The sequence below is a fragment of the Prionailurus viverrinus genome, chromosome C2 (assembly GCF_022837055.1).
Source record: "Prionailurus viverrinus isolate Anna chromosome C2, UM_Priviv_1.0, whole genome shotgun sequence".
NCBI classification, from domain to species: Eukaryota; Metazoa; Chordata; class Mammalia; order Carnivora; family Felidae; genus Prionailurus; species Prionailurus viverrinus.
The window spans coordinates 31,002,525-31,019,035 of NC_062569.1; the positions used below are offsets into that span (position 1 = coordinate 31,002,525).

At 46.6% G+C, this 16,511-nt stretch overlaps 1 protein-coding gene across 2 annotated transcripts in view; it reads left to right on the forward strand.

Moving 5' to 3' along the window:
* EPHB1 (EPH receptor B1) overlaps positions 1-16,511 on the forward strand; it is a 430,893-nt gene that overhangs the window by 285,706 nt on the left and 128,676 nt on the right. For both annotated transcript variants that reach the window (XM_047876453.1, XM_047876454.1), the window contains exon 4: positions 809-964. In XM_047876453.1, the coding sequence (XP_047732409.1) occupies positions 809-964 (156 nt within the window). The remainder of the gene's footprint in view (positions 1-808; positions 965-16,511) is intronic.

Sequence of the window (16,511 nt, forward strand, 5' to 3'; positions counted from 1 at the left end):
GTGACATATTCCCTGGTGCACTGCCTGAAAAGCCTCCTTCTCCTCCTCCTCCTCCTTCTCCTCCTCCTCCTCCTTCTCCTCCTCCTCCTCCTCCTCTTCCTCTTCTTCTTCCTCTTCCTCCTCCTTCTCCTCCTTCTCCTTCTTCTTCTTTTTTTTTTGCCACAGCCCCTGAAGCATTTCACAATGCAATTAAGGGAGAATGATGTTGTTAAGCCAGTAACCTTGAAACCACTTTAATTTCTTTTTAAAGAATCACTCATGAATTTCAGCTCTTTACCATCATTCATAACAAATGCTTGTTAACACAGCTCACAGGGTCCCTCATGTGTGTTGCAACATGACATTTAAGAACCATGGGTCCAGTCCATTGTAAACCAGGAACCCTTTCCATCTGAGGATATCAGGTGAGATTTTTTTTTCAATGAGTGGTTCAGGGTAAGGCCCTGGCTGTTAACCAGGTGGAAGAGGGAGGGAATAACCATTTATAAAGCACTTATGTCCCAGACAGTGAGCTACACATTAGATTCATTTTCTCAATTAAATCTCTTGACACACCTGAAAGGGAAGAATCATTATTCATATTGTTCAAGTGAGAGAGGCCATTGGTACCAGGAAGGTATATTTCACTAAGGATGTTTGAAGAATTGCAAGTGTTAAATAAGGGTTTCCTCAATCTGAAATGCTCACTTTGTGCAAGGTATCTCAATATCCTTTTCTGGGAGGCAGAATCTTTCATTTTCCACAGGCAGAGAAGGGCCTCTGACTGCCACTCTTCCATTAATTCTCAGATTATCTCTTTGTATTCCAGCCTGCCCTGCCGGGATGTTCAAGGCCAGCCAGGAAGCTGAGGGGTGCTCCCACTGCCCCTCCAACAGCCGATCCCCTTCAGAGGCATCTCCCATCTGTACCTGCCGGACCGGCTATTACCGAGCGGATTTTGACCCCCCAGAAGTGGCATGTACTAGTAAGTGTCTAGTAAAAACTCTGGGCTGTTGAGTTTGGTTCCCTGACAGTGCAAGTGGCAGGCCTGGGTCTGGGGAGACTAAGACAGAAGAACAAAGCAGAAATGGTGGTTGTGGTGCTGAAGTGGACAGCTCCTGTGCTGGGCATGCAGACCCCCTCTGCTTAATAGCACAAGGTTGAGATTATTATGTTCTTTCTTACCTCTTTCTCCCAAATGAGAGAGTCTTCCTCTGGTCAAAGCAAGGCAGCTTCTTTCCACTAGATGTTAAAAATCCCAGCCTCAAGAGTTCTTGAGTGCAAAATCAAGATCCACTAGGCTATTGCAATAATTCCTAGTCAGCTCCTCCAAGAAACCCCATTGGGCCTGACAGCTGAATATTTTCTGTCTTCACTGCAGTTCCTGTATCTGTGTGACCAGGTTCCTCTCAAAGTCTAATAATTTTATTAGTTGCCCATTTATTTTGTAGTTTGCCTTCCCAGTTACCAAAGGAAGGTCTTTGTGTGCCAGGACCAGATATTCATCTACCTGTGTCCCTTCCAGTGCCCAGTATGGTGCAGCATCTGTGCCCCTGCCAAATGATAAGACCAGAGGCTGGGCTGCAGCACGCATCTCTGAGGCAGAAATTCTATGGGCAGAGGGGCTAATGCTTGGGCTTCACCGCTCTCCCATTCTCTGTTGTAGAGGGAAGGGCAGTCATCTTGCCAAAAGTGGATGAACGGCAACTCCACTCCCTGGGTGGGAGTGGAAGAGGGGAGAATTTTGTCCCAATATTCTCCCCTGTAATCCTGGGGAGACAAGCATTACTCTCCCCACACAGTGCTTTAGAGAACTTGCTCCCACTCTCCTGTGTGTTGTAGCCCTGAAACAGGCATGGTTTTTTGTTTTCAGTGTTCTCGTTGTATTTGGAAGTCAGTGTTCCAGGGTAGCCTCTAGTTATGATATTACTTTTTTTCTGCATTAGATGCTGTTGCCTGACTCCCTAGGCTTCCCTTTACCTCTTTGAACCAAATCCCTTCCTCCCACCCCCAGGATAGAAGGGCACAGAGGGAATGTTTCATATATACTTGCAGTTTGATGGACGGGAAAAATGACTCAGCTCAGTATAGAAGACTTTCTTAATTCTGGCCTTGCAGTGTATGTAATCTTTACTGGGGAAAGAAATGAAAGTATCTTCTAGATCAAGGTCCTGAGGTCGATCAATGCTTATAGATTTGAACTGAGGAAAAGCTCATCCTCTTGTAAACTGAATTTCCCCAGACCTCCCTCGCTAGTGCTTGACGTGAACAGAAATTATTCCATTTCTGCTGACTAGAGTCCTTGTCTTCCTGTGGTGGTATAGTCTCTACTGATTCCTGAGGTTCCCCTGTGGGTCTCTATGAGCATGTGAAGAATTATTTAATGTACTTCTTTAGAAGCTGAATCAGTGCTGCCTGGGTGTTCATCCCAAGGACTGGTCTCCATGAGTGCCAAAGCATATGCCCAGGGTCTTAACCACTTCCCCCTAAAAACATTCCCGTTTGCTTCTGCCATGAACTCTTTCTCTCTGGCCAGGCTCCCTCTGCAGATCAACTCATGCAAATAGAAATCTGGGCCTCAAGCTTCCCACTTCAGGAGACATACCCTGTAAATCCATCCAGCCCCTGGATAAGGTCACCTACACGGATGGTAGGCCAAAGAGCAGATGCTCAGAATGCCAATGTGGGGCTGTCCTCCTTGCTATACAGCTCCTCCCCTGTCCACCTTTCAAGGCTTATCTTCCAACCACCTAACGTGATGTGCTTGAACGAATAGGACCAATCCCAGGAATAAATAGCAATGTCCCAAAGCTTTCAGTCTGCACACTGTAGATCCTCACTTCACTCTGCTTACCCATGTCCTGAGTTCATCTCATTAAAATCACACCTCACTGGTTTTTCTCTCCCATCTCTGGTCCAGCTAGCTCTGGGGATAGGCACACCTTCCTTGCCCCCTTTGGCCCCACCACAATCTCCCCACCTTATCCAGAGTGGGGATGAATGCTAGGCTTGCCTCTATGTGTCACCACGTTCTTTTATGTGGTTCTGTGCTCTTATGCCCCCAGTGTAGAACACTAGGGTCAGACCAGAAATTGCCAAATCAAGGCCATACTTGTCTGTAGTGGTCAGGCCCCAGAGCAACTCAAGGATGCATGGTCCAGCCCCTGGTCCTGGCCTATGGGAGCAAGCACTTGGTGAGGGACCTGGAGGCCAGACTGGGCTGCAACACAGTACTAGGCAAAACAAGTGTAAATAAACCTATTATTTTATTGAGCCTCATTATATATTTGATTTATTGTGTGCCAGGGAAGTACTGTATGAAAAAGTCAATTTGTTGGCTTTTATAATCTCATTAGGGTTTCCTTTTAAAGCATTCTAATTGGAGGTGCCATCTGTTCTCTTAAAAAGGCATCACACATCGCCACAGTAAATAATTTTTCAGATACAAGGAGCATATCTGGAACCGTTGAGGCCAGGCTTGGCCTTGCACTATAGCCTTGGGGACCCTGACTGGTTCCTCAAGTGGAGCAAGGCAGCCAGGCATGGGCCCAGCCTGGGACAGGCCAGGGTGGGGAGGGTGCAGGTACTGGTTTACTTTCACAAGTGTGGTTCTCCAATCAGGAAACAATTACCGCTCACCGGGACCCAGTGAGGACCCAGGTAAGGGGTAGCTCTGTCCCTCAGTGGGCATCTGCAAGGTCTAGGTGGGTGTTGGGGAAAGGGGTCAGTGTTGGGAGTGTCCAGGAGCCCAGGCCTCGAAGTCTGGAAAGGCCTCAGGCTTGTCCTGTTGCCATCACCTTTAAAGGAGATTCTGTCATCAGTCATACTCATTCACTGACGATATTGAAATATTTTTAAAACCTTATGATTTAAAATGTGTTCTTTTACAAAGCTAAAATACCTGTAGTGCATTAAAATGTGTATTTTTAATAAATCCGGTTAGTCTTCTGGGACTGGAATTTATTCTAAATTAATCTAAATATTTAGAGTGCATGATAGCCTTTGTAGCCTTGTGTGGGCATTTCTTCATTTTCTTTTTAATCTCCTGGGTAAGCCTAGGACCCACTTGACATTTGAGAGTCCCCTGGCATCCCTGTGTGTTCAGCATTGTCCTTGACAAGGTTCGTGGACTCAGCAGGGATTTGGATGCACCCCAAGGCAGTGCCACAGGGGCTGGTGTGAGCTCTGACTGAAGTCCAAGGAAGGGGCCCCCTGGGCCCGACTGTGATGATGTTACTGTTGCTGCTCTGGGGACACCCACTTCCCTTCTTCCTTCTTCATCGTGCTCACACCTCTTCCAGGATTAAGCAAAATAGTTTTATAGTCTTTGGCACAATGCCTGGTTCATAGTAAACTCTCAGTCGATGTTAGAACATGCTTTGGTTATATCCCTGGAAAGTGTGAAGATTACAGCAGATATGGAAGCTTCCAGCATGATAGAGTTCTAAAAATAAAAGTGACGTTCCCAGGGAGGGTCCAGGTTGACACGGTCTCTGGGCATCACAGCAGAATCCACTGTGTGGCCCCAGACCACTTGGCCTGAAGGTGCTGATGAAAACAAGTGAGGTTATGGCCACCAGAACCAGATGTACTGTGGGAGAAGGAGGGAGGTACAGACCGAGCATCCCAGACTTCAGGTGCTCTTAGGAGGCTGAGAAGCTGGGCAGGAGTGATGGCCAAAAAGACTGCCTTCAGTCTTCAGGGAGCAGAGCCCATTGAGTCCTCGGGGTCAGACATGCTTCTTTTCACAGGAGGGTCTGATGGCATGGCAGGCGTGACACAGCAGAGGGGGGGAGCAGCCAGGAACGCATGGGGAAGTGCACAGCAGTGTGAAACCAAGCACCAAAATGCACATCTTTGGTTTTAAATAATTTCTAGTTTACTGGGGGATGAAATGGAAAGGAGGAATTTATGAGGCAGGTAAAAATAGATAATTATGCCTTATAAAATTGCTGTCTGTGGAAAACTATGCAGAAGGACTGGTGTAAAAATAACTACCTTGTTACACTTCTGACCACCAAACCCTTTTTCCTTTTCTTTTTTTAAAAATTTTATTTATTTTTTATTTTTTTCAACATCTAATTATATTTTATTTTTTTATATAAAATTTATTGTCAAATTGGTTTCCAAACCAAACCCTTTTTCTGTCACCCACATGGAAGAAACTTTGATGGATCACAGAGACAAGCTAGTGCCTATCGTGTTTCTTTATTTCTTCTTCAAATGTAGTGGGTTTCCCTCTGCAGTTTTGATCATAGAAATGTAATGAAGAAGGGGCTTCAGAGATCATTGTCTTGTTCTCTGGGTCCTTCTGCTGTCCCCTCACGTAAACCCTCTGGGGTCCCCTGGACACCACCCTGACCTCCCTCCTGACTCATATGGAGAGACTGGGAAGTGAGTGGTGAAGCAGGGGTTCTCGGTGTGGCTCCCAGGGGCGTGCCCTGGTGCCCAGTACAGCCATGTGAGCAGGGACTTCTCATCATCAGAACCAGGCATGATGGAACCCACAGCAGGAGCTTGGGAGAATAACATGACCGATGTCATTGAGGCCCCAGGATGGAAGCTCAGGTCTGTCTGCCTCCAATGCCATGAACTCACATGCGGTGAGAGCTAAAATTTGGTAGCTCTTAGGAGGTCGCTGCAGATGTCCATGGCAGTAATCCACTCTTGAATTGACCTATAGGGAAGGATAGGAGTCCAGTTCCCTCACTCATCTCTGTACACTCCAGTTTCTCTTCCTTAAGCTTCTGCTTTCATTCTTTAAGGGCCTCCCCCTCTTTCATCCCAACCATCCCAGGGCAGCAGTGTGGTCCCCAAGGCACAGGGTTTATGCTCCTTGGACTGCCAAAAAGTGGCATTTCCCAGACCCTGGTCTTTCCAGGCAGGCTGAGTGGATTGGAGGAGTGTGCCAGGGACCAGAGGGTGGGAAGGGCATCGGGATGGCAGGAAAGTAAGGCAGTCCTCTGCAGCCAGGCATGATGGCCTTCAGGGCATTGTGAAAAGTCTGTAAGGACATAGGCTCATAAACTTTATTCTACCAATCTTGAGTCCTGCTGGGCCACATTCCACAAGATCACCTGTAATGGTTTATTCTTTACAGCAGTGGTATTTAAATATTTATTTTTGAGAGAGAGAGAGAGAGAGAGAGAGAGAGAGAGAGAGAGAGAAAGAGAGAGAGAACAAGTGGGAAAGGGGCAGAGAGAGAGGGAGACACAGAATTGGAAGCAGGCTCCAGGCTCTGAGCTGTTAGCACAGAGCCCAACTTGGGGCTTGAACCTACAAATCATGGGATCATGACCTGAACTAAAGTCAGACACTTAACTGACTGAGCCACCCAGAAGCCCCCCAGCAGTGGTATTTAAATGCAGTTCCTGGGCAAGGAACCTCAACATCACCTAGGAACTGGCTGGAGATTAAGAGTCTCAGCCTCTCCCTAGACCTACTGGATGAGAAACTCAGTGGATTGGGTGGTGGGGAGGCAGTGATCTTAGTTTTAACAAGCCCTCTAGGTGATTCTGAAGCATTCTAAATTTTGAGAACATTGCTTTAAAATTAGGTTGAGTTTCTCTGTCCTCTGCTTTATGGCTCCTGGGGGAGAAAGGCCACTGAGTGAATTTCTGCAGGCCGAAACCAGAGGGCCTGCTCCTCCCCATTAGTGTCCCGTGTACCAGGCTGGAGAAAGAGAGACAGAGACTGCAGATACCTGTTTGTGGAAGAGCAGGGGTGGGGTGTGATATGAGAGTGAATGTGGGAGTGTGCGTCAGTGGTTGTGTTTCAAGGGAAGGTCTCACTGGTTCTCAGCACACCCCCACCTGTCCTGGCTTGGTTGTCTACACCTTTCTCACTCTGGGGTGGTTGAAGCAGTGTGGAGGCCTCCAGCGCAGCATCAGCTAGGGCTGCGGGCATGATGGGAAACAGAAGTGGGTGGAGGTCAAGGAGCATGGCCTGATTAGAGCGGGCTCGGGGAGGGGTGAGAGAGAAACTGAGGCAGAAGGAAAGTGAATGGTGGGGAACATTCACCTGAGCTCAGATGGAGGATTGGGTGGGGAGAGAATATAAATGGGTGATGGGCTTATTACTTATCTGGTCTTCCACCCCAATCGGCAGGAAATAGGCGAAAAGGAAGTCTTTGGGGCTGCCACAGCAGACCGCCAGGGCAGGGAGCCCCCCACAGGATCACAAACAAGCCACCTGAGTCAGTGATCCAGTTTCATGAATTGAGGACTGCTCGCTTGTCTACATGCCTGCTATGAGGATGATCTTCAGAAGTGTTTACCTCTTTGAATGTAGGAGTTGCAACATATTGAAAGAGGGTTCCTTTACCCACGGCTTACCAGAGCTTTAATAAGGGATACAGCGTGTATCCCATTCTGTAGGTAAAAGGCTGCTTGATTTTACTCTGATACATGATCCATGTTGCACGTAAAAAATATAATTTGTGTTTTTTAGAGGGAGGTAGACTGTGTTTTCCTTGAGATGGAATCTGGGCAGGGGTCATAGATTCCTAGACAAGACATAGAGTCCTAGGACAAGACATTTCTCTGGGTGCCTGGATTTGGCTGGTTCATCCACCTGGATGCAGATTTGAGGGACTGTGACAGCAAGCTAAAAACTATTTATAAATGTCACCGCTGTTTCAGGAAGGGTCAGCGCTGCCTGTGTAAACACACTTCCACACTTCTATCATCTACAATTTCCTTTCACAGTTGTTGACCCAAGTGGGTATAACCCTTAGGAGGCTTTGGATAGCTCTAAGTTTTAAGCTGACAGCCAGGGACACGCTACATTTCTGCTGAGGCATTTTATCATGAGGGCGTTTGGAGTTACAGATGGTTAACATTCAGAGCAGCCTTCTAGGTCCTGCCACCCAAATTCTTCCTCAGTGTCAGCCTCTCTCTACAGCAACCCTGAATATTGTGATGACAGACAGCTGATATGTTTTGCGAGACAGCTCTATTCCATTGCCAGGCAGCCATCATCCATCACTGAGGAATCTTCTGGCCCCTGAGTTGGGTACTGCCTTCCTCCTCCCCTCACCCTTGGTCCACCATTGAGGACCAATGTTCTGTAGGCCAGCAGTTGTAGTGTTTAAGAATGAGTTCCTCATCCTTCCTGAATCACCTACCTTAGGCTAAACACCTGTTATATTATCTATTCCCCAAGACATGTGATTTCCTGAACTCCACCATCCTAGCTGGCCTTTTCTGAATCTCTCACATTTATCAATAAAACTCTCAAGATGTGGTAGCCAGAATGAAACATGTGACCCTCACCCCAGAGCACGGTTCAGTGAAAAAGTGATGGATCTTCTCCTCCTGGGGCTGGGATACTGTTGATTGCTCACTGTGGTTCCAGTCCCCATGCCTTAGATCCTACCAGACTTTTGGCCACTAAACATCCAGTGGTTTTGTTTGTCCCTTCAGGAAATGCTACCCATTTGGGTCTTTTCTGCACCGACGAATGTGACTTCAGAAATTTTGTCTTGTGGAGTTAGTTAGGCATAGTGCTCTTTCAAGTCTAGATTATTTTGAATACTGATTTTTGTCATCTTTGAAATGAGAAGTATTAGCATAATTGTTAGGACTGTGGGCTCTGGAATCTGTGCCTGAGTTCAAGTCCTTTGCTGCTTGCCGGCTGTGTGATATGGGGCAAATGACAGGGCTTCACTGTGTCCTCATTTGCTCATCCATAAAATGGGTAGAGTATTGGTGTCTGCCTCACTGTGTCGTCAGGGGTATTACATTCATAATACTATTTAGAACGCTGTTTGGCATACAGGAAGCACCCAGTGAAAGTAAGCGATTTCCATCTTATGACTGTTGTTAGAGTCGCTCACCCTACTTTGATGCCATTTTCAAAGCAGCTGAAACCTAAGCACTGACATTATCACTTAGCTAACATTTCCTCCTTTGGTCCACAAGTATTTGTGTACTTTCTTTCAGTTACCATGGTTGAAATCTAGGCATGCTCTCTATACTCTTTTTCTCCGTAGGCTCATAAACATTTGGAAAAAGAAACAATGTCATTTGGCCTGACTTATACTTAGAGACACATGCCGGTTCTTGTCCCTCTTTGCTTGAGGCCCACAAAACACCGGTTTAACTGTGAAGTTTCAGAAGGAGGAGGTGACTGAGGTAAAATGTAATCTGTTCTCTTCTCTCTTTCGAAAATGTGGAATGAAACTGTCCACCCCATGGTTCTAGGACCCCGTTGTGTCATGAATGCTCCTTGGCAGTCTTCAAGCAACAACTCTAATGCCAAATTTGCAAGCTCCAGTCCCAGGTGGGGCTGGTCTGGGATGCATGCTGGAGCTTAGTAGTAGCTAGAGCTCCTGTTTCTTAAATCTTCCCTGCTCCGGTTCTCCGCCTCAGAGGGGAAGACCATCAGAAATAGGTGACTCTGCAGCCTTTGTCCTCTGCCACCACCTCACCTCATCCCCAGGAAGGAAGGATGATGCCTTGCTTTGCACACTGTGAATATTCTACACCAGTTAGAGCTATTCAGGTATAGGACTGCCTCTGTCCACTGGACTGGGAGCTCTTTGACATGCTAATCTGATTTCTTTTACCCTCTCCATGACCTTATACAGTAGGTACCCATCACAGTTGAGTGTTAAGAGTCCTGCTGTTGGAATCAGGTAGCCCAGGATTGACTCTTGGCTCCACCCTTCCCTTGCAGCATGGCCTTGGGTAGATTATCTAACCTCTCTGAACCTCTGTTTCTTTTTCATAAAAGGAAGCTATAGTTTGTTATTGTACCCACTCTGATAATGAATGTAAAATACCTCAGTACTCAAAGACATATGGGAAGTGCTCCGTAAATGATTGTCATTGTTTTGGTTGTTATGAATAAGGATAAGAGGTGAGTCAGGGTCATATCTAAATTGCCTAATCCAGAATAAGAACAGAATAAAAGTGTGGGGGAAATGGGAATTTTAGAGCAAATATTCCTGGAGATCCATTCTCGGTTGGCTGAATTGTGACATCATCGCCCCCTGTGTCCACCCCATCATAATGTGATCACAAATCTGTGTATCATTTATGTAGACCATCTTGGTCCCCAGCTCCTCACAGGTGGTCTCCAGATGGCCTCCTGATTCCTCCAGTCTTCCCTCTTTCATCCATAGTATTCAGTATCAGACCCTGATCCAATTCTGACACCAAAAGGCCAAGCCCACATGTCATGGTGGAGTCTGGGATGTATCTCACGCCTAGATCTCTGTCCAGTGCTGTCTCTATGGTCACCATTCAAGATCACCACTGTCTGTTAGCCCTGGAACCCATATCAACCCACTCCACCCCCTTGCTACTGGCCATTGACCCTGATAGCCAGCTTTGGAATCTACCCTCAACTCCATAATGACAGGTGTCGGGGGGGGAGGGGGGGGCAGTCCCTGGCTCCACCCCCTCTTTCATTCCCTGACCCTCCAGTTGCCATATTGGAAACTTGGTAGCAGCCAATACTTTCTCAATCCAGAACTGTGACCTTCCAGATTTCCTGGTTTGGTAACACATGTGAATGTGGCAAGGATACCAGAACCAAAGACCCACATACATCAGCATGGCTTCACTTGTGTTTGACAAAGACTGGGACACGAGGTGTCTTTGACTCTCATCAAAGATTTAGAAGGAAGCCACTTTCAACTTAGTGTAAAGGTGGATTACAAACATTGTCCAGAGACCAAAAGCCTCCTGAGTAATTAGCAATCTCCCCCTAACTGGAGGTGTGCAAGAGGGGTGCTTGTGAGGCCTGCCAAGGGGCCTCCTGAATTGTGTGGGAAGGTGGGCAAAGTGAACAAAAGTGGATCTCATAGTCAGTTTGTGTATGCCCATGCTCTCTGAACTACGTGTGGCATAAGACTGGGATGCCAGCGTTTTGTAGTGATTTATTTTGAAACTGTGTGTCTGGTCTTCTGAGAAACTTGGCACACAATTGGCTGGAAAGTGCCCAGTCTGAGCCAGATACCTGAGAACTCTTATGATATGGGGTTGGCTGTGGGCTTAAAGGCTGGACTCTCCAGTGGATAAATGATCATGAATGACTTTGCAGAGGAAGAGCAGGCTTCAGTCTGAGGTCAGCCTGTGGAAGGGCCAGGATTCCCTCCAGCCTGTGCCAGAGGCCACCCTCCATCCCACTCAGTCAAGAGTGCTCTAATTCTGAAGTCACATGAATGACTTATCTCAGAGGCAAAAGGGCAGAGGGCCAGAGGCTGCCTGGACACAAAGGCCCCTCTGTCGTTCCGCCCCCTTCTGTAGAGAGAAGGTCAGGGCAGTGGTAATAGCAGTGTGCTGCCTTCCACATGGCTCTGGGCTCAGACTTGCAGGGGATATCCAAGGTGACCTTTTGAGCATCTCCTCTGGGTCACCTCTGAGCTCTGTTCACCTTGGAAACGGGGACAAAGATGTTCGATGTTGCCGTCTGGAGTGAGGCCTTCATGGCATCTGTGTAGTGAGATGAAGCTTGGTATAGGCTGGCTCTGCTGGGCCAGGTGTACACAGAAGGTGAGTGGTTTGGTGGGGGCGAGTGGGCCGTGGGTGGTGGGAAGCACTGGGCACCGCCAAGCCCTGACGGTGCTCGGTGAGCACAGATGGAGGGCCGCTCGGTTCCCACAAAGAGCACACTGTCTGCTGGCCAGTAAAGGGGAACTGTGAGTAAGGTGAGAATTTGCTCTGCTTGAGAGCGAAGGGCAGTGTTTGTGCCCATGTTCAGTGAAGAGGCTTGTGCTTGTGCCTGTGCCTGTGCCTGTGGCCCCTGCTCAGGACTTGGGGCCAAGGCCTCTTCTGACGAGATGTCATATGCTGTGTCCCATGGCGCTCAACCATGCCGGCCACAAACGATTAGAGCGGGAACGCACGTGCATGACAAGACTGAGAAAATCGCTGACTCTGACTGAGGTCTTACCACATGTGAGGCAGGCACAGTGCTAAGCCCCTGACATGGATCTTCTCAGTCTCACAGAAGAGAAGATAGGTACTCCTGTTATTCCCAATTTATAGGTAAGAAAACAGAGGCCCAGAAGGGCTTACACATCAGTGAGTAGCCAGGCCTGATTTCACCCGGGCCTGACTGGCAAGATTCAGGTCTCTTTACCCTCAGTGCTAAGTTGCTTCCCTCAGGGAGGAAGATGCTCTGCCTCTGAGGCGGCATGGCACCAATCTAGTGACACCCCATTTCGGACAGTGAAGGATCACATTTCAAGGGCTGGGACTCATCATGTGATTTCTAGTGTCTGGGAAGCCTATCTTCTGTGAGACTGGGGAAGAGAGAATTGGGTGGGGGAGGCACCAGTGACTTCTGCTGTGTTACACAGCACCCCCCCCCCCCCGCCCCCGGGTGGACATTCAGGCTAACTCCATCCTTTTCCTAATATAAACAATACTGCTGCAAAAATGCTCAGACATACCTTGGGGGGCACATACGCTTGTATTTGTGCAGGAAATTCACCTGGAAATAGAATTGCTGGGTTGGTGGGCACATACACTCAGAAAGGCAATCAATATTACCTAAGTGCTCTCCCAAGGGACTCATCCCATTTACGCCCCTCATGTGTACCTTGCAGAATTCTCCACATACAGACCAGCTTTTACTTTTTGCCAATTTGACTGATCTCCTAGTATTTTTGAATAGTATTTCCCTAATTATAAATTAGGGTGTACTTTTCATATGTTTCTTGACCAGTTTATTTGTCTTCTGGGAATTGACTGTTCATAACCCTTGCCCTTTTTCTATTTTAAAAAATTGATTTCTAGATGCCCACTAATTATACAGGGCATTCTCCCTCCCACCACCGCCCCAGCCCTCCATTTATTTTTAACTCTACTTATGGGTATAGTTTTTTGTGGGGGGAGGTTGTCATATTGACATTTTTATTTAAACCCAAACCTGACCATCTTTTTCCTTCTGGTTTTGGGGATTTGAATATTGACTTTTTTCCTGGGTTTGGTATATGTCCTCCTGTTCTAAGGTATAAAAACAGTCTCTGATATTTTCTATTAATAGTGTTTATGTTTAGCTCCTTCCTCCATCTGGAATTTATTTTTGTGTAAGATGTGATCCTGGTGTTCTTACATCTTATTAAAAATAACATCCCATCAACTCCACCTGAATTGTCCACATGTTAGTGAGATGCCCCTTTTATTATTTACTAAATGCCCGGTACATACTTACCTTTATTTTTTTCCTGTTGAGAGAATGTTCTGTTCTGGCATCACTTCTAAGCTGTTCTAAAGATGGTACCTTTATAAACGTTTCAATAACTTATAAATCAAACCCCTACCTTCCATTCGTCAAAAATGCCTTGCCCATTCTCAAACACTTTTTTCTTCAAGACGAACTGTGAAATCAGCTTGGCGCATTTCATTAAGCAGTCCTATTAAGTTGAGATTGGGGTTGTATTGAATATATAGATTGCTTCGGGAAGGTCTGTCATTTTTATGATATACCTCTCCATCCAGGAGCACAGTATTCAAGTCTACTTTTGTGCCCTTATGTAAAGTTTTATAGTTGTCTTAATACAGGTATTATTACACAGGACTTGTGAGATTTAATCCTAGGTATTTTATGGGGTTTGTGGCTATTGTGAGTAGGTACCTTTTTTCATTATATTTGAAAATAGGTTCTGGTTATTGTTGAGAGATGGCTCCTTAGTAGTGAGCTTCCATCGCTGGAAGAATAAAGAGAGGCTCGGGTGCTTTGGGTGGCTCAGTCAGTTAAGCATCTGACTTCAACTCAGGTCATGATCTTTCAGTTTGCAAGTTTGAGCCCTGCATCGGGCTCTCTGCTGTCAGCACAGAACCTGCTTCAAATCCTGTCTCCCTCTCTCTCTGCCCTTCCCCCACTTGCATGTGCGCGCTCTCTCTCTCTCTCTCTCTCTCTCTCTCTCTCTCTGTCTCTCTCCCCCCTTCCTCCCCCCCCTCAAAAATAAAAATAATTAAAAAAAAAAAAGAGTCTGGCCAACAAGGTAGGGACTGTAGAGGGCATTCACCACCAGGGATACACCATGATCTCCAAGGTTTCTTCCTGTTCTGAGAATAAGTGTGTCTATAAAGTGTCAGAATAAGGATTTGATTTTGGATGACCTGTAACTTTCTGGGAGGAATACCTACTTTTTCAATTTCTCTTTTTGCCCCCTTGGCCTTGAATTGTTCTCTTTGGAACCTGGATCTTTGCTGTATACCTAGAGAGAGTCTCTTTGAAAACTGAATGAGATAATGTCTAGCAGATTCTTCTCTGTATTCCCAGGGAAAACCGAATGAATAATCCACGAATCTGGGAGTGCATCTCCACCAGCCTTGTCAGTCAGTGGTTTGTGTGGCTGTAGTACAGGTGCCCACCTCCCCTGCAGATTTTGGACCCCTCAGGGCATATGTCAGTGAATTTTTATACCATAATCTTATACACAGGGCATAGCACATAGTAGGATCTCAATAAACATGTCTAGCTCTATCAGTCACAGATCAATGAAAGATGAGGCTCAGAGAGTGTAAGTGACCTGTGTAAGGTCACACTGTGGCAAAGCTGGCCCTCAGCCCCGATCTTTTTCCTTATGAGTCTGGTGTATCTCTCACCACTCCACAAGGCCACTGAGCCTCATTGCAGGGCTGGGAAAGAGGTCTTGAAGGCCATGTCTTTAAGATGACATATGCCCTATAGCTCTCTTGGACTTGAAGTATCTCCAAGAAATCTGCAGGAGAGAGTCATGTCAAAGTTTCCCTCTCTCTGGCCTCACCTTGGGTCACAAATAGAAGATTAAGCCTTGTATACCTCCCCACCCAGGCAGTGGTGGGAGACATTCCTACTGAAATACGCTGCCTCTCCAGGTACAGGCGTCTCAGACATCCTCCAGGGGTTCTGCAGCCTTGTAGAAATTAGACGCTTGGGCTTCAGCTCAGGGCAGGTAGAGGGGCCATCTTTTTTCCCAGAATGTGAAATCCACCCCCTCTCTCCCAGACAATTAGCTCCATTGAAGCAGGAGAAACAAGAAGTACTTTCTACAAACATTGCTGTTTGGTGAAATGTGTAACATTAGGTTCTCTGATGCTCCCGAAATCCCTCTCAGCAGGGTCCCTCCTTGTTTTGACTAATCATTTCTTCTTATTACTAACTGTTATGATTAGGAGAATTGCCTGAGTACAGGCCCAGTGTTTCCAAGACCCTAATGAGCAACACGTGCAGACTTGCTCAGCATAGTGCTGGAACCACGGCTGCTCTGTCTCTCTAGGGAAGCTACTGAAACAGCTCAGGAACAAGAGCCTCCTGCCATCCTGAGAGACCCATTCCCCCACCCCCAGCACCCGGATGCATTTGCATTACTCCTGCACCTTACACCCTTAGGTGCCTCCATCCTGGGTGGAAGAGTTGCTAAGGATGAGCTTTGAGAGTGGCCAGGCCTGGACTCAAGTCTTGATTTCATCACTCATCAGCCACATGACTTGAGCAAGCTACTTAATGTCTCTGAGCTACAGTTTCCTCATATATAAAATGGGGACAATAGTTCCTACCTTGTTGAATGTTGGGGAGATGGGATTTTATTAAGTAATATACCAAAATCTAAGGTAGTACTTTGCATATAGGGTTTGTTATTAAAACAAATCTCAGAATTCCATATATAACTCTGCGAAATGGAAACCAAAGCTCTGCTCTTACAAATGATCCTTGTAGGAATCTACTGTAGGAAAACAGCCGATATCAATCACTCAGTGGCATAAAGCACACAAGTCCCACCAGATCAATGTCTTATCCTTCTGACGACCATGCAGATGGCATAGGTGTCTGTCCACTGGAAGCCTATGTCTCTGGGTTCATTTTAAACTGGTTCCAAAGGTGGCATAAAACTGTCTCTGGGAATATTGGGATCTAGGACTGTTAGGAAAAATAAAGCAACATAATTTCCCCAGGTTTCAACCACCTTTCATCCTTGTCCCAGGGGGAGTCTATATTTTGAGGGGAGCAACCAGGGTGCCTCACTTGCAATGGGACAGGCACCACTCAACTTTCTAGCCTTGCTGCCTCAGGCCTCCAGCACAACCGCCTCTTTGGAAGGGACACCTCAGAACTTGACACATTACCATCTTCACATTAAGCAAAACAGTGTTCCAAATGTCTGGTGTTCATCACTCACAAATTGTAGATAGTCCTTGGTCTTTTTTTTTTTTTTTTTTTTTGTAAGGATTTCAATAAAGTCCCTCTAAGCTTCTACTATTGAGTGGAGGTTGCCTCACTAGCCCATTTTGATGCCACTACTTTGCACCAGGTCTCTGATAAATTATTTGTGGTTTTCTGATCTGTCTTCAAACAGCCACCCCACATCCCCCAATAAGACTTGAAAACTCCGGCTGCCACTGCCTCCTATTATTGTGGTGTTATTGGTGCCTGACATAGAATCTTAGGAACTGCCCCACTGCTGTCCAAGGCACCTCTGTGAAGGGGGATGGGAGCATGCAGGTACATACCCTTCTCCAAAGTTCTGAACCAGCATGTTACAGGACATCACAACCCTTTCCTTTAGGACAGTGGGCATTCCTGTCCAGTCT